General features: G+C 59.5%; 1 protein-coding gene across 2 annotated transcripts in view; it reads right to left on the minus strand.

The window, feature by feature from the left end:
• Window positions 1-4,289: 4,289 nt before the first annotated feature.
• sergef (secretion regulating guanine nucleotide exchange factor) overlaps window positions 4,290-25,698 on the minus strand; it is a 34,881-nt gene continuing 13,472 nt past the window's right edge. For both annotated transcript variants that reach the window (XM_088934691.1, XM_088934692.1), the window contains 2 exons: window positions 21,243-21,279; window positions 4,290-4,735 (listed from right to left, as the gene is read on the minus strand). In XM_088934691.1, the coding sequence (XP_088790817.1) occupies window positions 4,512-4,735; window positions 21,243-21,279 (261 nt within the window). In that variant the 3' untranslated portion in view covers window positions 4,290-4,511. The remainder of the gene's footprint in view (window positions 4,736-21,242; window positions 21,280-25,698) is intronic.

Genomic DNA, 25,698 nt, shown 5'->3' on the forward strand with positions numbered 1-25,698 from the left:
AAAGTGAAAATGGATTAGAGAAGATTAAGACATGGACGTGGAGTTAATAGAGTTGAATGCTCCAGTGCCTGGTGACTACTGGAGACCAAGAATGAAGATCTAGCAACTTGTGTGAGTAGAACCCAGTGGAGAGCAGGCTGGGAAAAAAGGGGGTACCATGCAGACTTCCCCAAGAGGGGACCAATGAGAGAATAAGGATCTCAGAGAGGGTACGAAAGATACAGACCACTGAAGACTGGTGCAGTGTGGCAGTGCTGGGATTGTAGCGACGTGTGCTGGCAGTAGTTGTAGTGCCATTCCTCAACGAATCAATTGGTGACGTCCAGCTGAGACTGCATGCTGGGTAATGGTTCCGTTGACTTCAGGACAGGGAGGTCATGTCAGGCGCTTACAGCCCTACACGCGAATCCACGTCCCACTGCCCTTTTCTGCGGACCTGCAGGTGTGATCTGGTGTGAGGATCCACAGGGGACGCTCACATCAGACATCCCAGAAGGTCTAGGACCATCAGGAACCCTCTGGAATCCAGCAACCCCTACAGGGGAAAGGTGTCAATGCAGACTTCATTGCCTCCGACTCGAGCGCTGTCTGTGACAACGCCAGCAGACCGACTCCACCGTGGTTATCAAGATCAACAACGGCGCAGAGGCCGGTTATGAGCCGGCGAAGGGAGAGATAATAATTTAGTAATAATAATTGCTTACACTTATATAGAGCTTTTCTGGACACTCCACTCAAAGTGCTTTACAGGTAATGGGGACTCCCCTCCACCCCCACCAATGTGCAGCATCCACGTGGATGATGCGACGGCAGCCATAGTGCGCCAGAACGCTCACCACACACCAGCTCTCAGTGGGGAGGAGAGCAGAGTGATGAAGCCAGTTCAAGATCTCACCTTCAACAGCAGGCAGCATCCGAAAGCTCTGTACTTCAGCACAGGACTGCACTTAAGTACTGCCATTCAAGAAGGATAAAAGGCCTGTAGAACCCCTAAAAGCAAAATTAAAAAAGAAATCGTCTGTCTTTAATTTTAAAATCTCCAGAACCCACCAGTGTCAGTTCTAATCCCCCAAGCCCCGGACACCAGCCTCTGTCTCATCCGTAACCATTCACACTGGCTTCTCCTCCTCCGAGCAGCAGCTCCTGCAGTCTGTGCGGACGTGTTGATCTGACTTTCTTCTAGATCGCCTGCGTGCGGATACAGATGGCTGCTATAGCGTAACGTAGCAGAACTGGATTAGTGGAGCAATCACACCAGAACTCCTGTGGTAAGAAAATTAAAGGAACGGGTCTTTGGGGTGGCGGGGGGGGGGGGGTTGGGGGCCCTGTGCACGCAGGTGTGAGGACATCAGTGAGTACAGCCTCTCTCTCACAGCCCATAACCCCCCCCCCCCTCACCGTTTCCATGGAAACCAGCAGGCCCGTGCAGGACATTCAGCCATGAAAACCACATCTGACACTGAAATGCGCACTAACATTACAGCGCGCATACGCACACCAAACACACTGACAGCCTGCAGCACACACACCACACAGAGCGCGGTCTCTCAGGCACACACACTCTCAGCCACACACTCTGGCCCTGAGAACGGTCAGACTGCTCCAGACAGACAGAATCTGCACCTGCAGGGCTTGGAGCAGAGTCACAGGCTGAAAACTGTTGCAGTTCTGTCTCCCTCACTCCCCCTGCACTCACTGTCCTCTCTCTCACTCCCCCTGCACTCTCACTGTACCTCTCTCTCACTCCCCCTACAGTCTCGCACTGTCCTCTCTCTCTCACTCCCCCTGCACTCTCACTGTCCTCTCTCTCACTCCCCCTGCACTCCCTCACTCCCCCTGCACTCTCACTGTCCTCTCTCTCTCACTCCCCCTGCACTCCCTCACTCCCCCTGCACTCTCACTGTCCTCTCTCTCTCACTCCCCCTGCACTCTCACTCCCCCTGCACTCTCACTGTCCTCTCTCTCTCACTCCCCCTGCACTCTCACTGTCCTCTCTCTCTCACTCCCACTGCACTCCCTCACTCACCCTGCACTCACTGTCCTCTCTCTCACTCCCCCTGCACTCTCACTGTCCTCTCTCTCACTCCCCCTACAGTCTCGCACTGTCCTCTCTCTCTCACTCCCCCTGCACTCTCACTCCCCCTGCACTCTCACTGTCCTCTCTCTCACCCCCCCTGCACTCTCACTGTCCTCTCTCTCTCACTCCCCCTGCACTCTCACTCCCCCTGCACTCTCACTGTCCTCTCTCTCACTCCCCCTGCACTCTCCCTCTCTGTCTGCACTCTCTCACTGTCCTCTCTCACTCTCCCTGCACTCTCACTCCCTCTGTCCTCTCCCACTCCCCCTGCACTCTCTCACTGTCCTCACTCCCCCTGCAGTCTCTCACTGTCCTCACTCCTCCTGCAGTCTCTCACTGTCCTCACTCTCCCTACACTCTCACTCCCTCTGCACTCCCTCACTCCCCCTGTCCTCTCTCACTCTGGGGAAGCTGCCCCTCTGAATGCCCCCTCTGCCCTGTGCCTCTTCCCGAAGGCAGGCCGGACACACCACAGCGGCCACTACCTGTCCGACCCACACCCACCTCGCAGCCAGGGGGCGCCCTTGAGACGGGGGGCGGGTCCGCGCCGGGAGACGCGCGTGTGCGTGCGCGCGTGTGTGCTGGGGGCCCACGGGCCGCTGACCGTGCAGACAGGGAGCCTGACTGGCAGCGCGGGTGATCCGACCGGACGGCTGCTTCCCTGACGAGGCCGCCCCGGAGGGGGAGCCAGCGCGCCGCGTCACGGGCCATTTCTGCGCCTGTCACTCACAGGCTGCGAGCCCGCCCGGGGCGCGGGGCAAGAAAAAGGCTTCTCTGCAAGGCTGAGAAAAGAGAGATTTTAATACCACCACGCAAGAGGTTCGACATGACATCACACTGCCCATGCTGGAGTCACTAATCACCTTGAGACAGCCCCGCGTGGCTCTGGTCGCGCACCCTGGTCCTGCCGGTCAGCAATGACATCACTGAGGACCCCCTCACACACAGAGAGAGTCACTATCCCTGAAGGGGGGGCAAGTTGTTTTACAGCAGCAGTGCTGGTGCACAGACAGACACAAGAAAACAAAACGACAGGAGCAACAATCTACATATTTACACAGAAGGTCGAGTGTTGAGTGACGAGATGGCTACAGGTACGAATGAGAACTTCAGTCTGTTGATTTTTGCAGCTGGGGAGTCGGTGTCTGTGTTCTGATGGGAGTAACTGGAAATGACTAATCAAGGGGTGTGAAGGATCGTCACAGATGGATTTCGCTTTACGCAAAACACGTCTCTGATAGATGGAGGAGAGGAGAGGAAGATCAACACCAGTGACCTCCTGAGATCTCCTCACCAGGCTGCCCGGTGTGTTCGTGCCTCTCAGACCAGCAGATCAGGGTGAAAGTGAGGACAGATTCCAGGAAGCACCGCAGGAACGTGAAGGATGAAGGATGGGCAGGACTGGCCGCTAAACTCGTCAGCTGGGCTGCCCGAATCGATCCTCCAGCCCGGGCCCAGCGACTCGCTCTACAGAGCGGAGCTCACCAGCGCCCCTGCCCTGCAGTCTCCTGCTTCCTCGGAACAAGGAGGCTTCGGCTCGGCCAGCTCGGCAAATAACGAGCTCGCCTGGGAAGTGAAGGACTCGGGGGGGGGGGAGGAGAACCGGGAATGTCCTGGTCCTCCGGGACCGGAGCTGTGCCTCCTGTTGGGAGACCCACTGCTGACTCGGAGGGCGAGGAGAGAGGCGGGTTGTTAGGCGGGATGGCGGGGGGGGCGTGTCTCTAGGAGGCGGGAGAACACCGGAGCGCCCCTTCGGAAATCCGGCCCACGGTCTGTGGGGCAGAATCCGTACCCCCCCACTCGCTGCTGAGCCCCCCAGCAGGAGCAAATGTCCTCTAAAAACACGGCAGAAACTACATAAACGCTCGGGACAACGAGCTAACAACGCCAACAAAGGCACCCCGGACAACACACAGCCGCACGGGCCATGGGGTCGCCTTGACCTCACGAAAGGTCACAGGGCCAGGGTGTACCCCTAATCGGGAGGCCAGGGGCTCCCCTCCACGGCTTTCAAGTCATGAACGAGTCCGAGGTCTGCAGGTCTCCATCGGGGCCTTGTCCCACAGAGGGCAGAGGGAGTCAGGACGCAGCTTCGGGGACCTGTAGTTGGAACTCTGTGGGACTCCTGATCCTGGGATGACCCCCCTCTTGTCTGCACCCCAGTGTTCCTTTATGTCCGCATTTCAGGTGCGAAACACAGACTTGGGACAGGTTTTTGTTTCCAAGGGATTTATTTAACCTCACAGCTCCAGCAATCGTGTATGATCGGGGGGACATTAGCGGCTCCGGTTGCCTACATTTGCAGCAGGCACAAGCAGAAGTGGAAGGTTGATGAAATCCCAGAATTCACCCCAGCTCTCCGAGGTATCTGTCCCCTGAGCACAGCCAGGATGCTGGGCGCAGGCCAGGAGAGACGGGGGGGGGTGTCCTGCACTCAGTGGCACATCCCACTAGGGTTCTCCTCAAGGCCGCTCAGGGTCTCCCAGCTGGAGCTCCCCCTCCTCTCGCAGAGGGCCATGGAATGTCCCGCCCCACAGCCAATCAAAAGGGGCCCGGCGCCCTGGAGGGCAGGGATTGGCTGGGGCTGGCCGACGTTGACCTCTGTGCCGTCGCCACACATCCCGTGCTCGTTCCAGCCCCAGGACAGCAGGCGGCCCCCTGGACAAAAACACAGCAGGGTCACCACCAACACACACAACAACTCGTGACCTGTACTCGTCTGCCCATCGGGCTTCACCCTCTCTACCTACTGATCCAGCCCATCATCTGCTCATTCTATACACTGTATCTGTCCAGCTGAACACTCATTCCTCTCTGTACATGTACCTCTTTATTCATATATATCTATATTGTAACCAGTCCAGCTGAACACTCATTCCTGTCTATACATGTACCTCTTTATTCATATATATCTATATTGTAACCAGTCCAGCTGAACACTCATTCCTGTCTATACATGTACCTCTTTATTCATATATATCTATAATCAGTCCAGCTGAACACTCATTCCTGTCTATACATGTACCTCTTTATTCATATATATCTATATTGTAACCAGTCCAGCTGAACACTCATTCCTGTCTATACATGTACCTCTTTATTCATATATATCTATATTGTAACCAGTCCAGCTGAACACTCATTCCTGTCTATACATGTACCTCTTTATTCATATATATCTATAATCAGTCCAGCTGAACGCTCATTCCTGTCTATACATGTACCTCTTTATTCATATATATCTATAATCAGTCCAGCTGAACACTCATTCCTGTCTATACATGTACCTCTTTATTCATATATATCTATATTGTAATCAGTCCAGCTGAACACTCATTCCTGTCTATACATGTACCTCTTTATTCATATATATCTATATTGTAATCAGTCCAGCTGAACACTCATTCCTGTCTATACATGTACCTCTTTATTCATATATATCTATATTGTAATCAGTCCAGCTGAACACTCATTCCTCTCTATACATGTACCTCTTTATTCATATATATATATTGTAATCAGTCCAGCTGAACACTCATTCCTGTCTATATACTGTATCTGTACATCTAAATATTCATTCATGTCTACACATGTACCTCTTTATCCATATAGTCACATTTCTCGATCTACCCACTCATCTTTGTATTTATTCATCCATGTCTACGTATGTATCTTTTTATCTAGCCTTATGTTCGTGACCACAGATCTCTCTGCCTGTCCGCCCAGCCCTGTCTCTGTTCATTCATTCTGTCCCTCTGCCCCGCTGCCCTCCCTTCCTCTGGCGTGGAAGCTGGCGGCTTTGCTGTGTTGCTCCAGTGACCTCGCGGCCCTCTGTGAGCTCGCAACACAGACCAGACCCGCCATCCTTCTCTACTATAGAGTTCCTTCGTGTTCTTTAAATCACCTTGAGATGGGGGTACAGGCAAGCTAAGGCAATGTCTCTGGAGGGGGGGGGGGGTTGGCCACCCATTCCCCGGATAAGAAGGGCAGGGAAAAGGCTTGGAAAAGACTGGACATGAGTGAACGGACGCCCAACTCGATGCACCTAAATCGATGGGTTGTCTTCGTAAACACATGCTCACTCTTAAGAAACACACACCATAACCCTGAAAGGAATTTCGTAGAAGAACTACATATAAGCCCCCTATCACTAGCACAGCTGTGCCCCCGCGGAGGATCAGGGTGAACCAGCTGTTCACCGCTGCTGGCTGTGGCATCATAAGCACATGTCATTCAATTAAAAGGTTCAAAGTCTCTTCTGACTGTCCTTCTGTGAAAGCTTTGTGAGATCATCACTGCTGAGCGCCACTCATTCCTATAACGTATGCACGCTCAAGACACGTTGGACACAGAAAGTGGGCAGCGGAGAACGTAATCCAAGATCAGGTCAGTCGAGTCACAGCCTTCTATCAAGGCCCCCCTTCCTCTCTCCCTCGAGTCTCCGGCACGCGACACAGCGAGCCGCCAAACCGGACAGACGCATGCCGCTGCCGGGCTGCCGACACCAGCGAGGAAGGAGCGGGACTGAAGTCGACAGCAGCCCCTGGGGCTGGGCGGCCGGGTGTGGGCAGGGTGGGCAGCGGGGTCAGTGTGGGCAGTGTGGGCAGTGGGGGCAGTGGGGGCAGTGGGGGCAGCGGGGTCAGTGTGGGCAGTGTGGGCAGTGGGGGCAGGGTGGGCAGCGGGGTCAGTCTGGGCAGTGTGGGCAGTGTGGGCAGTGCGGGCAGCAGGGTCAGCGAGGTCAGTGTGGCAGTGTGGGCAGTGTGTGCAGCGGGGTCAGTGTGGGCAGTGTGGGCAGTGTGGGCAGCGGGGTCAGCGAGGTCAGGGTGGTCAGTGAGGTCAGCGAGGTCAGTGTGGGCAGTGTGGGCAGCGAGGTCAGGGTGGTCAGCGGGGTCAGGGTGGTCAGCGGGGTCAGTGTGGGCAGTGTGGTCAGCAGGGGCAGTGTGGTCAGGGTGGGCAGCGAGGTCAGGGTGGTCAGCGGGGTCAGTGTGGGCAGTGTGGTCAGCAGGGGCAGTGTGGTCAGGGTGGGCAGCGAGGTCAGCGGGGTCAGGGTGGTCAGCGGGGTCAGTGTGGGCAGTGTGGTCAGCGGGGGCAGGGTGGGCAGCGGGGTCAGTGAGGGCAGTGTGGTCAGCGGGGGCAGGGTGGTCAGTGTGGTCAGTGTGGGCATTGTGGGCAGTGTGGTCAGCGGGGTCAGGGTGGTCAGCGGGGTCAGTGTGGTCAGCAGGGGCAGTGTGGTAAGCGGGGTCAGGGTGGTCAGCGAGGTCAGGGTGGGCAGCGGGGTCAGTGTGGGCAGTGTGGTCAGGGTGGTCAGCAGGGGCAGTGCTGCCCTGCCACTCCGGAGTAAAAAGTGACCAGCAGCTGCACACCGCGAGGGCGCAGCTCACTCAGACAGCAGCGCAGTGAATGGAGCGGAGGTGTCTCGGGGGGCCGCTGGGCTGCCTCAGGAAATGAGAGAGAGAGAGCCTGTGTGAGGGAGAGAGGAAGGGGGGGAGGTGATGTTTTTCATTGAGCTGCACCAATCACAGAAACCCGAGCACGCACGCACGCACACACACACCAATAATTCTCTCTGATCAGGGGCTGCAGCAGCACACATTCCCGAGAAGCCCCCCGAGGCCAGCGTTCGCTGCCGATCCATACCAGAGCAATTACCCAGCCCCGCCTGCCAATTAGCGGCGGAATTAGCGAGCGGACAGCGCCGTTAATGGGTGACCTGGAGTCGTGCGGTCAAGGGAGCTCACGGGAGACGGGGAGCAAAAAAGAAAGCCAGGACCCCCCTACTTCAAACTGTGTCCCCTCACAGCCTCCCCCCCCCCCCCACCCGCCCAAAAAATAAGGAGTCAGTCACATTCTGCGACCCCCCCCACCCCAAGTCTGAGCAAACCCCAGTACCCCAGACGGTTTGGTCTGATTTTGTCTGGATCAGAGCCACCCAGGTGTGGATCAGCTCATCAGTTTCAGAGCCCGGACAGGGAAAAGGGACATGGACAACAGCCACGTGAGGACTTGGGGGGACCCCTTTATCGTGCAGGTCCCCTTGCACAGACTGAAAAAGGACAAGCTCCCCCTTTTAAGACTTTTGTTCTGTAACGTAGAAGAGATCGTAGGGTTTGTGATAGTATACCCTCTTTGCGCATCGTACAATCAAGTTTATTGTGACAGAGAAAAACATCCAGACCCCCCCCCCCCCCCAGGTCCAAAATCCTTCGGGACAAGGGGCCGAGTGGCTGGGGGCTCAGAGAAAACAGGACCCGCTAATCAATCTCCTCCACCATGCGCCCACGCCTTTGTGTGGCAAGGCAGCAGACCGCCACAGCAGTAGACACCACACGTAGCGCACAGCGCGCTGCCCGCCTGCTCTGCATACTGCTGCTCCCAGATCCCCCCCAGCCCCCCCCCGCCGGGCCGGGCCGGGCCGGGCCGACACCGCTCTGCGCACCGAGCCGCGCCTGGGGTCTGGGCTGGCCAGGGTTGCCGGGGGGGAGGCGAGTGCCATGGCAACCCGGTTGCCTAACAGTGCTGCCCGTTGCCACGGCAACGCAACAGCTCTCCCCTCTCAAGGGTGACCCAGTGTTCCTGCCTCCCAGGTGCTGCGGCGGAGGAGCGAGAGAACTGAGGCCCCCCCACCCCGGCCCATACTGTCCGACAGAATGCCAGACCGCGGGATCTGGATGCCGGCGGTGGGAAAACAGACGTGAAATTCTCGGCAGGCTTGCAGCACCCTGTTCCTGCGCTGTGCAGGCAGGCCGACCGACCGACCCGGAGTCTCTGCCCCCTGCCACCCTGTCCCGGAGAGCGCCCTCCTGCTGCAGCACCCTGCCGGCTCGGGGAAGACCCTCACCCCCACCTGGCTGGGGGACCGCCGCTCCTGTTCGGATAACCCCGAGCCCCCGAATCCCAGCCCCCTTCTGGGACACCTGGGAACAAACTCTGCGCCTTGCCCCCCCCCCCCAGGATTTGAAGCCGCACACGAGCCAAGACCACCCCCCAGCCGGAGCTGATGGGCGCAGACCGGCGAGAACAGCCGGGGACAGGGAGGGCTGGGCCCGTGGCGTCTGGCGGGAGCTGTCCGGGGTGCTGAACTCCCGCACGGAGGCGGCCGAGCGAACCAGGGACCTCGCTCGGCAGCGGACGGGGGCGGCACAGGGCCCTCTCGAACCCGGGTCTGCCGCTCGAAGCCCTCCCCCGCCGGGCCGGGCACTAGGCCTCACCTTGACCGCTGGCCTGGGGGGGGGGTGAAAAAAAGCTGCAGCACCTATCGCCCGGTCGAGTGACGTCCCCGTTTGTAAGCACGTGCGCGGAGCGCTGATCTCGCACCAGCCTCTGCTCGCAGACGGCCGCAGCCCGCCGTGCAGGAACGGAGGGGGGAGGGGGGAGGGGGGCGCAGTAGTACAACGGAGGAGACACTGATGATTTGGAAGCTGCGTGTGGTTGCCATGGCTCCCATCTTCCCGCATGGTGTTAGTACAGCGCGGCCGGCTTAACCCCCGAGACGCTGGCAGGGGCGAGCGGGCCGATGTCCCCGCTGGGGTGAAGGCTGGACTATACCTACACCTCTACCTGTAATGACCAGTGCCAGCCGCACCTGGACACCAGAACCGCCGAGCTAAACATCCCAGGGCTGCTGTTGCTCTTCGGACTGATTTATAGATCCGATGGGGACACTGGCGATCCTATAACCTTCAGCTCCAGATTCCAGGTGCTGAAGATTATACAGGAACCCAGCGAGAGGGAGGGGTGGGGGGGGACAGATACCATATGCCCCTCAACAGCAGCCGGAGAGATGTGAACGGGGCTCCACAGCGCGGGGGGGGGGGGGGGTGCAGCTGTACAGATCTCCCCTGGGCCCGGGCCTGGGCCTGACTTCAGAGCACAAGCCCGTGTGCCTGAACACTTCCAGTCATCGCCATAGCGACACCCTGGCAGCGAGCGCAGGAGGCTCCGGAGTCAGACTGGTTCAAAGACGAGCCGCCTCTTCTGCGCCTTTCATGCGCCTGCCAGCTGGCGGAGCGCAGGCACGATCCGCCTCAAGGGCTGATCTCGAGGGCAGAAGCAGCCCTACGGACCTGGACTCCCAGGCTGTGCACCCAGGGCAGGAGAGCAGCTGTCAGCGGCTTTAAAACACGATTTCAACCCAACGGCAGGCAGGCTCCGGACATCAATCGCGGCTAAAATCCAGGAACTCTCCCAGTGGGTCTGACGGAAGAGGTCCTTGTTCTCCCAGTGCGATAAAGGAAGGGGAGCAGATGGGAAACTGGGAGGGACCAGTGACTGAACACTGGCTATTGCATTAAAAAGTAGCAGGCCGCTGACGGACCCATTAACAGAGATATCAGCTCACCCCCTACGAAGGCTAGCTATTCGCAGCTGCCTCAGGCTTCTCAGAGCTCCAACGTGCGTCAACACCTCTTGAAACACTGGGAAAGACCTCTTTTTTTTGGGGGGGTTGATTTTCGAAATTCCTGGATGTCGGCTTCTGAATTTTCTGTGGATGCTGATTTCCTCCAGCGATCTCCGGGCTGTCTGAGGTAGATGGGATAGCGTGGGCCGGGAAGAGCTCACTGGGGCGGGAGGAGGGCTCAGGTGGGAGGGGAAGGCTCTCTGCCTCTGGCCTCGGCGCTCAGGAAAGCCCCTGGATGTGGGCCCAGCTGGGGCGGGGGAGGGGGTTTTCAGGCCGTGATTCCTCTGGCTGTAAACAAGGGGTTGACACACACCGCACACAGCTGGGTCTTCATTGGAAAAAAAGGACATTCCCTGCTGTCCCTGGGTACCCCCGGCTTTTTTTTTCCAGTATAAAAAAAGTACTCTCGCGCCGTGCAGCTGCTCACCGCAGTGACAGCGATTGTTCCCTTCAGCGCTGCAGTCTGCAGACACCACAACACGTGTTCCAGTCTGTGTGGAGTCTGCACGTTTTTCCTGGGTTCGACTGGCTCGGTCCCCGTCTTCGCGTCTCTCCGTGACGGACCGGCGCCCCATCTGAGGTTCGAGCAGTCAAGTGATCAGCTCAGCTTCACCCCATGTGAAACCCCCCCCCCGCTGAAGTATTACATAGAATTAAATAAAAATATTGAATCTATAAATCCGGGTGTATAAACACTAATGGGGTACAAAGCAGTGTGCATTTTAAGGTTGTGGCTACGGCACGACAGCCGACTCAGGGTTAGGTCACTTGGCTTAGTTGTGTCCCTTTGGAAGATTCAATTCAATTCATTTTTATATAGCGCCTTTCACAACAAGGTTGCCCCAAGGTGCTTAACAAAGCAGCTGACCATACATGTTGTGAATACAGAACAGCAGACCAAAAGACAACGGAGGAGAGGAACCCAAAACTCCTTCGTAAGGAGACAGAAACCTCTAGGGGTCCAAGGTCAACTGGCTGCCCAACCCCTTTGGGCATGCTAACGTGATATAATTAAAAAAAGCAAACGATAAGGATACTAATCCATCCATCATGTCTTCTGTGTGTCAGTACTCCATGCAGATCTCTGTAGACCAGTAAATTCCTCCTAAACGATAGCTATGTCCACGATGTCCCTCTAGGATCTAGGATGTTTAACATCAGGGATTTCTGCACTTCTACAGCCCATGAGGCTGGCATCCAGGACCCGGGTTCGAGCCTGCCCTCACCTCAGCTGCCACCGCACCCCTGGTCCCCACGTCTGTCCAGTCTGCGGCGTAGGGCCGCTGCCCGACGACAGATCTTCCTTTTAGGGCCTGGAGCTGTTCGGCGCTTCGATTTCTTGAGCCAGGCAGCTTGTGCTTGTGGGATACGTACCCAGCTCCCCTGGGGGCCTCACTGGAATAACTGGGTGACTGATGCGCTCAGCACCTGGGACACCTCGCTGCAAATGTGTTACTTAGCAATGGCGTTGATCACGAGTCGGGAAACGTGCGGTGAACTGAGAACGTCTGTTTTGCCTCCCAAGGCTATTTGCCCCCGGGTTTCTCCACTGACACGACACAGCCTGGGAGACTGACACAACAGAGAGCCGAGCCCCATCCCGCAACAGGAACGCAGCTCAAACACAGCGAGAAAAACACCCTGAACGAACAGCAGTGTCTGTACAAAACCTAAGGACAAGCCTGGACTGGAGGTGTTCTTGTTTCTGCTAGAGGTGCCAAGTTTGAACACCCCCCCTGCACGGTATGAACGCCTCACAAGGACAAAGCAAGATTCGCCAAGCCGGGGAAGGTGGGGGGGGGCGGTCAGTCACGAGGGAGGTGACACAGTATCAGGCGCAGCGCCGCCACCGTCCACACACGGGACAAAGGCGAGAAAGCTCTGCACGCGCTCATCTCTCCGAGAGGGGAGCCGGACGCGTGATCCTCATCACACACTGGAGGCAGAAACAGCGCTCGGAGACACAGCCCAGATCCCCTCTGCCTTTAGAATGTGGAGGACGCGAGAGGCTCGTTCTGGCTGGGGCTCCTCGACAGCACTGTTGCTTCTCCCTGACCTATTTCCGCACTATAAATAGCTGCATTCAGGTCCCTGCTAGACATTCCAGCTCGGCTGCCCCCCTGCCACCACGCGGGAGAGAGACGAGGAGAGGAGGAGACAGGGAGAAGGAGTGGGGGAGGGCGGGAGAGTGTGAGAGATGGAGAGAGAGAAGGATAAAAGAGAGGGAGGGAGCGAGTGAGAGAGAGAGAAAAGGATGTGCTTGAAATCCTGTTTCTGCTGTCTCCTCCCTCTGTTGTAACTGCGGCCAAAGAGAACCCCTTCACCGCGTGAGACAGCCCATGACAACAGCAGGCAGAGGCCGTCTGAGTCGAGCCCTGTTCTGCCCGGTCACAGAGGAGAGGAAGCGGAGGCATAAGGAGGATCCGCATCTGGAGATTCGAATGGAACAGGCTTCTGCTTCACACGGAGTAAAACGAAAAGGATATTTTTTTCATTATCGCCTGTGATGAAGTGAGAACAACCTTCATGTTGTGGCACCTCGCGTCACCAGGGCTGCTGGGATTGCTGCCGGGACCGAACACAGCACCTCAATTTGCACCTCATGACATGCTTAACTACTCAGACACAGGCACGGAGTATCGCTGAAGCCTAACTCTCCCAGCAAAGACTCCGTTTACTACTGTACACATTCAGTACAGCTTAGCCACAGAACCCAGGAGGCTGCAGTATCACCTACCCAGCTCTTGCACTGACAAAAACATGAAAGGGGTGCCCAGCAGTGCGTCATCCACAGTGATCCTGCCATGTTTATTACAGAGCCCTCCACTGTCCCTAAGCCTCACACTCCTACTCGGGGTGCCCATCGGGCAGCCCTTCGGACCGACTCACACCCCCCTGACCTGCAGCACACGCCGGGACAGCCGGCCAGACCGGGCAGCGAGAAGGGCCGGACACGTTCGGACAGTAAGGGCCACACGCTTTCTTAAATCCTGCGCCTGTCGTTTGATAAAGCTGTTTGAATCACCAGCTTTGCATGTAGCCCTTGCTCGGCCAGAGCAACCTTTTCGCTGAAGGAAGGCCATGCTTGGATTTGGGGGGGGGGGGGCTGTGCAGACTCTGCCAGGCCTGCCCCTGATGATGCAGGTGGCCGGTGGCAGCTGTTTCCAGATGTGACAGCGGGCAGAAGCTGGCACAGGAAGGGACTCCCCATCCCGTGTGCCCATCGAGGCCCCGGCACACAGCCGCCCCCCCCCCCCAGGCCGACACCTGTCCTGCAGATCTCCCCGGGGAAGGTGACACGGGGCAGTCAGGCAGAAGCAATGGGACGCTACCGAGCAGGAGGGAGATCTGAAGCGCTATTCCTCCCACACACCTCCTCCGCTGGGGGGGGGGGGCACTGCAGCTGAGCTGGTCTGCAGCAGGAGCACAGCAACATGACTGCACATGGGACACAGGGGGCTACACACGGGGCACACGGCCCACAGGGGGGCCACACATGGGACACAGGGGGGGGCGCACACGGATCGCACACGGGGCCGCACACGGGCCACAGGGGGGCTGCACATGGGACACAGGGGGCTACACACGGGGCACACGGCCCACAGGGGGGCCGCACATGGGTTGCACACGGGCCACAGGGGGGCCACACATGGGACACAGGTGGCTACACATGGGGCTGCACATGGGACACACGGGACACAGGAGGCTGCACACGGGATACAGGGGGCTACACACGGGGCACACGGGCCACAGGGGGGCCGCACATGGGACACAGGTGGCTACACATGGGGCTGCACATGGGACACATGGGACACAGGAGGCTGCACACGGGATACATGGGGCTACACACGGGGCACACGGGCCACAGGGGGGCCGCACATGGGACACAGGTGGCTACACATGGGGCTGCACATGGGACACATGGGACACAGGAGGCTGCACACGGGATACAGGGGGCTACACACGGGGCACACGGGCCACAGGGGGGCCGCACATGGGTCGCACACGGGCCACACATGGGACACAGGTGGCTACACACGGGGCTGCACATGGGACACACCAGACACAGGGGGGCGCACACTGGACCTCCCTAAAGGTCCGGAAGGCCCACACCCCAGCTGCATGGCCGAGCCCCCGTCTCCCCTGATCAGTCAACACACGCACCCTGAACTGACGCTACAGAGAAAAAGAAATTCTGGTTCTGAATCACGGCAGTTCAGCTGACACAGAATCCCAGCAAACACCTCTCAGGGGAAAAAGGCCGAAGAGCAGGGAACCCCCATCCAGCGCTTGAAGGGTAACAGCTCGTGCAACACGGAAGCCGCTGGTGTCGTCATGCACGGGGGAGGGCGAGACGTGTCGCTCGATCAAGGCAAGGCAGGGGGGTACCGGGCAGGGACAGGGGGGGAGGGGGGGGACACCTTGCCCCTGGGGAGCTGCTACAGGGAGTCACGAGTCAGCTGGATATTCCCTGTGGCGGAAAAAACAGTCCTTCCCTCATCCTGGAAAAAACACCCCAAAACAACCCTCACCGCACGCCGAGGCGTCGAGGGCAGGAGCCGCCAAGCGCACTGTCACGGGCGAAACCGCGATCTGCTTCTGTGCCGGGCACAAAAAAACGCCCCCGGAGAGCTAACCCTAAATAAACACCGAAAGACAAGTCCTAGTGGGAGTGCTCGCCTGCTTTTATTTTTCTAGATCGCTCCTAAATCACAGATCATTCCGGAGACCGATGCTGCACGGCCCCTGCCTCCGCGCCCCGGGGTCCGATGTCCCGCCCGAGCCGGCTGCCACTCCGGGCGATTCCCCGGGAGGGCTCCTTGGATCAGCGCGGCTCGACCGGCCACAGGGCTGGGCTCTCTCACGCGGAGCGGGGGCGACTGGCAGCTGGGATGCCGAACCCCGGAATGTGTGTGGCAGTGGGTGCCCCCCCTGCAGAGCCCTTCAGGTGGGCCCAGCGTCTCTCAGCTCCGTCCGTCTGTGCCCCCCCCTACACCTCGCCACTCCTCTGCCCACCCCTAGAGGGCGACACCTGTACCGCACACTCCCGACCCATATCCTGCCCTGGGGGTTTATTCACCTCCGCAACCAAGCCGATGGCCCCCAACTCGGGGGCCCCCCCAGCTGTGCCTACAGCCCGCGCCCACCGCTCCCCAGTCTCTCCGGCTCCTTCCCTCGCTGACAGCCGGAGTCAAATCGCCCTGCGTTAAATTTTAATGGGCAGCGATTAAACTTTCACTTTCCGTGAAGCGGGCAGAGATGGAGAGAGAGGCCGCGAGCGAGGACCGCGGAGGAGTGATGAGGAAGAGGAGGACGAGGAAGAGGAAGAGCTGGGGAAGGTCGGAAAGGCGAAACTCCAGCAGTGCTGCTAGAAACCCTGCCTGCTCATCCTGAGCCACAGGCGAGAGCACAGGAACGGCCCGGGTCTGGCCTGGGCCAAATGAGCAAAGATTCCCCTCAGGAACTCTCCGGCCAAAACATCAGGAACTCTCCACCCCAGCAGCCACATGCACTTAGCAGTGTGGGCGAGCCAGGCGGTCAGTCTGCGGTCACTGTGAAGCGAGCAGTGTGAACAAGCCGGGTGGTCAGCTTGAGGTCACCGTGAAGCTCACGGCCTGCGGCAGTGTGGACAGTGAGGGCGGTCAGTCTGCGGTCACTGTGAAGCGAGCAGTGTGGACAGTGAGGGCGGTCAGTCTGCGGTCACTGTGAAGCGAGCAGTGTGGACAGTGAGGGCGGTCAGTCTGCGGTCACCGTGAAGCTCACGGCCTGCAGCAGTGTGGGCGAGCCTGGCGGTCAGTCTGCGGTCACCGTGAAGCTCACGGCCTGCGGCAGTGTGGACAGTCAGGGCGGTCAGTCTGCGGTCACTGTGAAGCGAGCAGTGTGGACAGTGAGGGCGGTCAGTCTGCGGTCACTGTGAAGCGAGCAGTGTGGACAGTGAGGGCGGTCAGTCTGTGGTCACCTTGAAGCTCATGGCCTGCGGCAGTGTGGACAGTGAGGGCGGTCAGTCTGCGGTCACCGTGAAGCTCACGGCCTGCGGCAGTGTGGACAGTGAGGGCGGTCAGTCTGCGGTCACCGTGAAGCTCATGGCCTGCGGCAGTGTGGACAGTGAGGGCGGTCAGTCTGCGGTCACCGTGAAGCTCACGGCCTGCGGCAGTGTGGACAGTGAGGGCGGTCAGTCTGCGGTCACCGTGAAGCTCATGGCCTGCAGCAGTGTGGACAGTGAGGGCGGTCAGTCTGCGGTCACCGTGAAGCTCATGGCCTGCGGCAGTGTGGACAGTGTGGGCGGTCAGTCTGCGGTCACTGTGAAGCGAGCAGTGTGGACAGTGTAGGCGGTCAGTCTGCGGTCACCGTGAAGCACACGGCCTGCGGCAGTGTGGACAGTGAGGGCGGTCAGTCTGCGGTCACCGTGAAGCTCATGGCCTGCAGCAGTGTGGACAGTGAGGGCGGTCAGTCTGCGGTCACCGTGAAGCGAGCAGTGTGGACAGTGTAGGCGGTCATTCTGCGGTCACCGTGAAGCTCACGGCCTGCGGCAGTGTGGACAGTGAGGGCGGTCAGTCTGCGGTCACTGTGAAGCGAGCAGTGTGGACAGTGAGGGCGGTCAGTCTGCGGTCACCGTGAAGCGAGCAGTGTGGACAGTGAGGGCGGTCAGTCTGCGGTCACCGTGAAGCACACGGCCTGCGGCAGTGTGGACAGTGAGGGCGGTCAGTCTGCGGTCTCCGTGAAGCTCACGACCTGCGGCAGTGTGGACAGTCAGGGCGGTCAGTCTGCGGTCACTGTGAAGCGAGCAGTGTGGACAGTGAGGGCGGTCAGTCTGTGGTCACCGTGAAGCTCACGGCCTGCGGCAGTGTGGACAGTGTGGGCGGTCAGGACCCTCTCAGGACCACTGGACAGGGCAAGCTCCAATCTCTTGCTGGCCTGGGGACGAACCGCCTGCCCTCACTGTCCACACTGCTCGCTTCACGGTGACCGCAGACTGACCGCCCTCACTGTCCACACTGCCGCAGGCCGTGAGCTTCACGGTGACCGCAGGCTGACCGCCCTGACTGTCCACACTGCCGCAGGCCGTGAGCTTCACGGAGACCGCAGACTAACCGCCCTCACTGTCCACACTGCCGCAGGCCGTGAGCTTCACGGTGACCGCAGGCTGACCGCCCTGACTGTCCACACTGCCGCAGGCGGGGAGCTTCATGGTGACCGCAGACTGACCGCCCTCACTGTCCACACTGCCGCAGGCCATGAGCTTCACGGAGACCGCAGACTAACCGCCCTCACTGTCCACACTGCCGCAGGCCGTGAGCTTCACGGTGACCGCAGGCTGACCGCCCTGACTGTCCACACTGCCGCAGGCGGGGAGCTTCACGGTGACCGCAGGCTGACCGCCCTCACTGTCCACACTGCCGCAGGCCGTGAGCTTCACGGTGACCGCAGGCTGACCGCCCTGACTGTCCACACTGCTGCAGGCGGGGAGCTTCACGGTGACCGCAGGCTGACCGCCCTGACTGTCCACACTGCCGCAGGCCGTGAGCTTCACGGAGACCGCAGACTAACCGCCCTCACTGTCCACACTGCCGCAGGCCGTGAGCTTCACGGTGACCGCAGGCTGACCGCCCTGACTGTCCACACTGCTGCAGGCGGGGAGCTTCATGGTGACCGCAGGCTGACCGCCCTCACTGTCCACACTGCCGCAGGCCGTGAGCTTCACGGAGACCGCAGACTAACCGCCCTCACTGTCTACACTGCCGCAGGCCGTGAGCTTCACGGTGACCGCAGGCTGACCGCCCTGACTGTCCACACTGCCGCAGGCGGGGAGCTTCACGGTGACCGCAGGCTGACCGCCCTCACTGTCCACACTGCCGCAGGCCGTGAGCTTCACGGTGACCGCAGGCTGACCGCCCTGACTGTCCACACTGCCGCAGGCCGTGAGCTTCACGGTGACCGCAGGCTGACCGCCCTGACTGTCCACACTGCCGCAGGCGGGGAGCTTCACGGTGACCGCAGGCTGACCGCCCTCACTGTCCACACTGCCGCAGGCCGTGAGCTTCACGGTGACCGCAGGCTGACCGCCCTGACTGTCCACACTGCTGCAGGCGGGGAGCTTCACGGTGACCGCAGGCTGACCGCCCTGACTGTCCACACTGCCGCAGGCCGTGAGCTTCACGGAGACTGCAGACTAACCGCTCTCACTGTCCACACTGCCGCAGGCCGTGAGCTTCACGGTGACCGCAGGCTGACCGCCCTGACTGTCCACACTGCCGCAGGCGGGGAGCTTCACGGTGACCGCAGGCTGACCGCCCTGACTGTCCACACTGCCGCAGGCCGTGAGCTTCACGGAGACCGCAGACTAACCGCCCTCACTGTCCACACTGCCGCAGGCCGTGAGCTTCACGGTGACCGCAGGCTGACCGCCCTGACTGTCCACACTGCCGCAGGCGGGGAGCTTCACGGTGACCGCAGGCTGACCGCCCTCACTGTCCACACTGCCGCAGGCCGTGAGCTTCACGGTGACCGCAGGCTGACCGCCCTGACTGTCCACACTGCCGCAGGCCGTGAGCTTCACGGTGACCGCAGGCTGACCGCCCTGACTGTCCACACTGCCGCAGGCGGGGAGCTTCACGGTGACCGCAGGCTGACCGCCCTGACTGTCCACACTGCCGCAGGCCGTGAGCTTCACGGTGACCGCAGGCTGACCGCCCTGACTGTCCACACTGCCGCAGGCCGTGAGCTTCACGGTGACCGCAGGCTGACCGCCCTCACTGTCCACACTGCCGCAGGCCGTGAGCTTCACGGTGACCGCAGGCTGACCGCCCTCACTGTCCACACTGCCGCAGGCCGTGAGCTTCACGGTGACCGCAGGCTGACCGCCCTCACTGTCCACACTGCCGCAGGCGGGGAGCTTCACGGTGACCGCAGGCTGACCGCCCTGACTGTCCACACTGCCGCAGGCGGGGAGCTTCACGGTGACCGCAGGCTGACCGCCCTCACTGTCCACACTGCCGCAGGCCGTGAGCTTCACGGTGACCGCAGGCTGACCGCCCTGACTGTCCACACTGCCGCAGGCCGTGAGCTTCACGGTGACCGCAGGCTGACCGCCCTGACTGTCCACACTGCCGCAGGCCGTGAGCTTCACGGTGACCGCAGGCTGACCGCCCTCACTGTCCACACTGCCGCAGGCCGTGAGCTTCACGGTGACCGCAGGCTGACCGCCCTGACTGTCCACACTGCCGCAGGCGGGGAGCTTCACGGTGACCGCAGGCTGACCACCCTGACTGTCCACACTGCCGCAGGCCGTGAGCTTCACGGTGACCGCAGGCTGACCGCCCTCACTGTCCACACTGCCGCAGGCCGTGAGCTTCACGGTGACCGCAGGCTGACCGCCCTCACTGTCCACACTGCCGCAGGCCGTGAGCTTCACGGTGACCGCAGACTGACCGCCCTCACTGTCCACACTGCTGCAGGCGGGGAGCTTCTGCTCCCGGCCTGTTCATTGCACGAGAGCCACAGAACCACACCGATGAGCCTCAGCCTCCCCCACTTCACCAATTACAATAATCCGGCCTTGAAGTTATCAAAGGCAGGCAGAGGACTCATTTTTCAGATCAGCGTTTGCTCGAGAAGCAGAGCCTTGGAGAACCCTCTAAAACAGCGTCTTGTTTTCTTGAAAGAAGCTTGAGCGTTTTAAGGTCGACGATTCGGCGTCGATTTTGTTCCTGCAGTCCTTCCTGGAATCTGTCCTCACTTTCACCCTGATCTGCTGGTCTGAGAGGCACGAACACACCGGGCAGCCTGGTGAGGAGATCTCAGGAGGTCACTGGTGTTGATCTTCCTCTCCTCTCCTCCATCTATCAGAGACGTGTTTTGCGTAAAGCGAAATCCATCTGTGACGATCCTTCACACCCCTTGATTAGTCATTTCCAGTTACTCCCATCAGAACACAGACACCGACTCCCCAGCTGCAAAAATCAACAGACTGAAGTTCTCATTCGTACCTGTAGCCATCTCGTCACTCAACACTCGACCTTCTGTGTAAATATGTAGATTGTTGCTCCTGTCGTTTTGTTTTCTTGTGTCTGTCTGTACACCAGCACTGCTGCTGTAAAACAACTTGCCCCCCCTTCAGGGATAATGAAGACTCTCTCTCTGTCTTCAGGTGTGCAGAGAGATCAGTGACCCATGGATCACAGAGAGCAACACTGTCCAGAGTCTCTCTGCTCCTGGTGTCTGCAAATCTTTACAAGAATTAGAAGAGTGTGATTGCTATTCAGGTCCCAGGGCATCAGGGCCCAGCTTCCTAGTGACCCAGTGAGGAGAGGCAAACTCAGTGCGTTCCTGCCACAGCAGCAGGGATAAGCAATACCCTTGTCTCACCCCCCTGCCTGGACATGTGCTTTGCCCCTCTCTCTCTCTCCAACTGGCTGCAGTGCAGTCCTTCAAGATCAAGATCACTTTATGGGTCATATACAAATTCTTGCATTAGGAATTTGTCTTTTCACAGACCCCAGCTTGCTCTCCATGAGACACACAGACAGGGAGAGAAGCTGGGGGTCAGAGCGCAGGGTCTGCCATTTATACAGCACCCCTGGAGCAGTTGGGGTTAAGGGCCTTGCTCAGGGGCCCAACGGAGTAGGATTCCTCTGCCGGCCGCGGGATACGAACCGGCAACCTTCACAGCTGTCCTACAGAAGTTTCCACAACCCACACACTGCGGGGAGGGGGGGGGGGGGGTCAACTCACGAGCGTTCGCCCGGACAAATGGAGGAAATGACTCACCCACTATGGCCAGGTTGTGCTCTGAGCCACAGGCGATCTGCAAGGGAAAAACAAAGAAATCAAAGTTTATTTTGCACATCTCACCAGTCTGACCAGGACGACGACAGCCCCCAGCAGAGATGAGACGAGCGCTGAAGGTAAGGCTACTCTGGGATCTATGATGCGGTCAGGGAGGCTCCCCTGTAGAGCAGCTTGATCCAGTCCAGGTTTTAAAGTGCTATCAAGCAGGCTCCATGTTACACCGCAGACAGATCCACTCCAGGCTTTCTGAGCTGCAAAGCCCCACTACAGAAGCCAACACTGAACTGGATTCATCATGCCTCCTACATCACTTTGAGAAAATCTACACAGGCAGATGCATGGAGTTAAACCATTAAGCTTGAAGAAAAAAATGGAATTTCCTCTCTAATGAGAGGAAGAGAGAGGAGAGCTAAGAAGTACAAGCAAACAGAAAGGCAAGAAAGAGCAGCACAGAACTAGATACAACCACAAACACAAAACTGAGCGAGCACTGGCACTGCATTCATGGTTTTCATTAGTATAATGCTTTTCATCCTGAAGTGTTGTGGAGCCCAAAATTCAGCCAGGACACCAAGGTTAACAGTCCTGCGCCTGCCAACAGCCCTGGGACCTTTAATAACCCCTTACACAGGACCTCAGCTTCTACACTGGAACTGGTTTGGATACTCTGGTTCCTCTGCAGAGGCAAGAGCACCACCTGCTGGTCCACTGTTAACAGCAGCAGCCTGGTTTTCCTTGGAGGCCATCCCTGGTCATCCTGCGGGACCGGAGGCCGGCCCAGGGAGCCGTGCTGCTGGGCGCCCTGTCCCAGAGGCCTCTCTGGCTCCTGCTGTGTCTCAGACTCCGGGCGATAGGCCGCCGTCAGGGCTGTGGGGGGCTGGGGGAGGCCGCAGGCAGCCAGAGAGAAGCAGCAGAGCGCGGAGAAGAGCATCACACCCCCCTCCGCCTCACAAATCCGCTCTGGGAATTCAGCCATCCCAGGTTTTCAGGGATGGGTCCGCAGGGGTGCCGTTAATGCATTATTATTCACTGGGTCGCTGGAAGTCTGTTACTGGTGCAGCGCGTTCTGGCCTGAGCTGGGGAGGGTGAAATCTGGTCCCCTGAGACACTCAGGACAGCTCCACGACTGCGAGCTCGGGATGGGGGCAGGGGGCAGAGGTCAAAGGTCAGTACCCCCCCCCCCCCCACACACACACACACAATCTCCTTCACGCCACGAGAGGCGCAGCTTCTCGGTGTTCTTCATCGGGCAGACCATCCTCATCAGACTGCAGACGGGTGTCTCAGCACACGCATGTAGAAACACACACATGCACGCGCACACCTGCACGGCTACAGATTCAGCCAGACGCATGCAGGAGAGCGCACACACGCGCACACACACACACGCACACCGAGCACGGACAGACTCCAGAGCCCGCCTGCCGACACACACCTTCAGCGGAGCAGCAGAGACATCTCCAGCATAGTAATGAACCACTGCAGCAAGGCGACCTGCCCCCCCTTCCTCTCCAGCAGACAAGAGACACGCGCTCTCCGCCACACCCCTCCAGCCTTGCCCCGCGCGCGCGCGAGCGAGCACGCACGCGCGCACACACACACACACACACACACACACACACACACACACACACACACACACACACACACTCCACACGTCCGCACTCCGGCGCAGCAGCAGGACGGAGGGGATCTGGAAGAACAAACGCGCCCACTGCAGGCGCCCCGTTTCTTTCCGAGTGGAAAAGGTTCAGAGTCTCGGAGAATGCGGAGCCTCCTTCCCTGCCAGCCTGCAAACCGGCACGCACAGACACTCACAGTCATCGTGGAGGAGCCGGCTCTCGACTCCGAGCAGCAGGGTGCCCAGAGACACCGGCAGAACCGCCCCCGCCAGCACGACAAGCGCGGCCGAGATGCGGCTGTGCTCGGGTCCGACGCTTCGCCCTCGTGTCTGGGGAGATCTGTGCAAGCCGGGGTCAGGGACCCCCTCTCTCTCCTTTTAAAGGAAAGTTGGAAAAGTGACCCCAGTGACCTCAGGTACGAGCCTGGCCTACACCCTAAAGCCCCGCAGCTCGGAGACGGGCGGGGCGGGGCGGGGGCTGCCAAGCGATAAAGCCGTTCGGCCCGGCACGACCCCCAGAACCCCACACAGCCCAGCCCCTCGCGCCCCTGACACACGGAACATCCTCAAGGAGGCGGGTCTCCGGAGCGGACAGGAGGAGCCACAGGCCGAGGCGCCTCCCCTCGCTGGCAGCCCATTGGGGGGGGGTCCCCATGCTGGCCAGCACTGCTTGGGGAGCAGGGCCCCCCCCCCCCGGCCAGCTCGGATTAGCGCCCCCCGATATGCAGGCGGGGCCGCCCCAACCAGCAAGTGCCCCTGCACGTCAGCTCCTCAGGCGGCTCCTATCCCAGCAGGCCCCTCTCTTCCACAGGCTCAACACTGTTCCCCTGCCCCCTGACCCCTGACCCCCACCCACTGTCCCCAGCACGCCGCAGGCCGCCCGCTTCTCAAAAATCCCATCCCCTCCGTCTTGCTGTCGTTCCCTCCGGCCTCGTTGACGAGCGACTAGAATGGGAGACAGAGGAGAAACGCCGCGACAGGAAGTCAGATGCCAGACGGCGGCGCGAGGGGCGGCACAGCAGGCCGAAGCCTGGAGCAGGCAGCCGAACGGCTGAGCTGCTGGAGGGCCCGCCTTCAAAGTCCTCTAAAAAAACCCCCGCTGGAATGGGGGTGGGGGGATTTCCCAGGAGGCTTTGATGTGGAGGGAGACGCTCCCTGACGCCAAGGACACAGGCGGGCGCAGGCAGCAGCACGAAGTACAAAGACGAGCAAAGGGCACACCGCCGAGAATCCTTTCATCCTCCTCTGGCAGCGCGCCGCTCAGCGACGGAACAACTCCCCCCGGAAATGCCAGGCTGGCAACCGGGTAGGCGCCGCTGAGCGCCGAGACCGGGCTCCGGCACCCGAGGCCGAGAAACGAGATGAAAAACGAAGCTGCTGCTCGTGTCCGTCTCAGTGGAGATGTTACTGGAGAGGGGTGTGGGGGGTGACGACCCTGCACGCCGGGAAGGACAGGAGCCGCGTGCAGCACCTCCTTCTCGGTCTTTCCCTGAGAAAGTGGCGAAAGCTGGGAAAGCTGGGAGCTCGGGTTCCCGAGTGCAGCGAGACCAGAGCGGCCAAGCTCCAGCCTGCTGCTCTGGCGCCCTCCTGTGTTCTTGAAGGGGAGAAGGCGGCGGCGGCCGAGGACACGGCGCCGTCCTCTTGGGTCTCCTCCGCTCTCCGCGGGCTGGGCGCCACCTGTGCCACACCGCGGGCCCGCCTCCCGCTGTCGCAGCCCGGGGGCAGGCCCGCCCGAGGCAAGGGCACAGCCCTCTCCTCCTCCTCCTGCCTGGCGCGAAGACGCCAAGAGGTGAAAGCCGCCCAAGGTTGTGCCGCCTGCTTCCTTCCCGAGTAGCGAGGACATCCTGGCTACCCATCATCCACCACTGAAATCGGGACTGTACATGCATCTCGAAACCAGGCCCCAGAAGGAGCAGACACAAACACAGCAGCTGGGTGGCGCTGTGTGACGCGGTCCTCGGGCTGAAGGTCAATCTTCGTGCCTCAGACACGTAAATGTCTGACGGCACCTCTTCAGGCAGCTGTGGCGTTTTGGTCGCTGCTTGTGTGTTTGTTTTCCTTGTCTATGAAAGACAGCCAGTGAAGGCAGGGGATCCTGACCCCACGGCAAAACTCTCCCGAAGGCCTCCCACTGGGCCCGTTACCGAGCGATACAGCGACCAGCTTCCCAGAGTATTGTCAGTCAGACTCCCAGTGCACAGCAGTCTGATCCACTCCAGGAGTGACAGTGCTGTCAGACTCCCAGTGCACAGCAGTCTGATCCACTCCAGGAGTGACAGTGCTGTCAGACTCCCAGTGCACAGCAGTCTGATCCGCTCCAGGTGTGACAGTGCTGTCAGTCAGACTCCCAGTGTGCAGCAGTCTGATCCGCTCCAGGTGTGACTGTGCTGTCAGTCAGACTCCCAGTGCACAGCAGTCTGATCCACTCCAGGAGTGACAGTGCTGTCAGACTCCCAGTGCACAGCAGTCTGATCCACTCCAGGTGTGACAGTGCTGTCAGACTCCCAGTACACAGCAGTCTGATCCGCTCCAGGTGTGACAGTGCAGTCAGTCAGACTCCCAGTGCACAGCAGTCTGATCCACTCCAGGAGTGACAGTGCTGTCAGACTCCCAGTGCACAGCAGTCACAGCACAGTTTTGCTTACTGGCTGAAGGGCTTCTGTAAAGAAGCCAAAAGCACATCCTGGTGAGATCATGCTCAGCACCCTATCCTCAATAAATGCGCTTGGACAGCTGTGTTGATATTCACTATATCCAGGCTTCTGCTGCATTAATACATAATTTGTCCTTCACAGTAAATCAAAATGGAGATTG

The sequence above is a fragment of the Atractosteus spatula genome, chromosome 16, assembly GCF_055471065.1.
Source record: "Atractosteus spatula isolate fAtrSpa1 chromosome 16, fAtrSpa1.hap1, whole genome shotgun sequence".
Lineage (NCBI taxonomy): Eukaryota > Metazoa > Chordata > Actinopteri > Semionotiformes > Lepisosteidae > Atractosteus > Atractosteus spatula.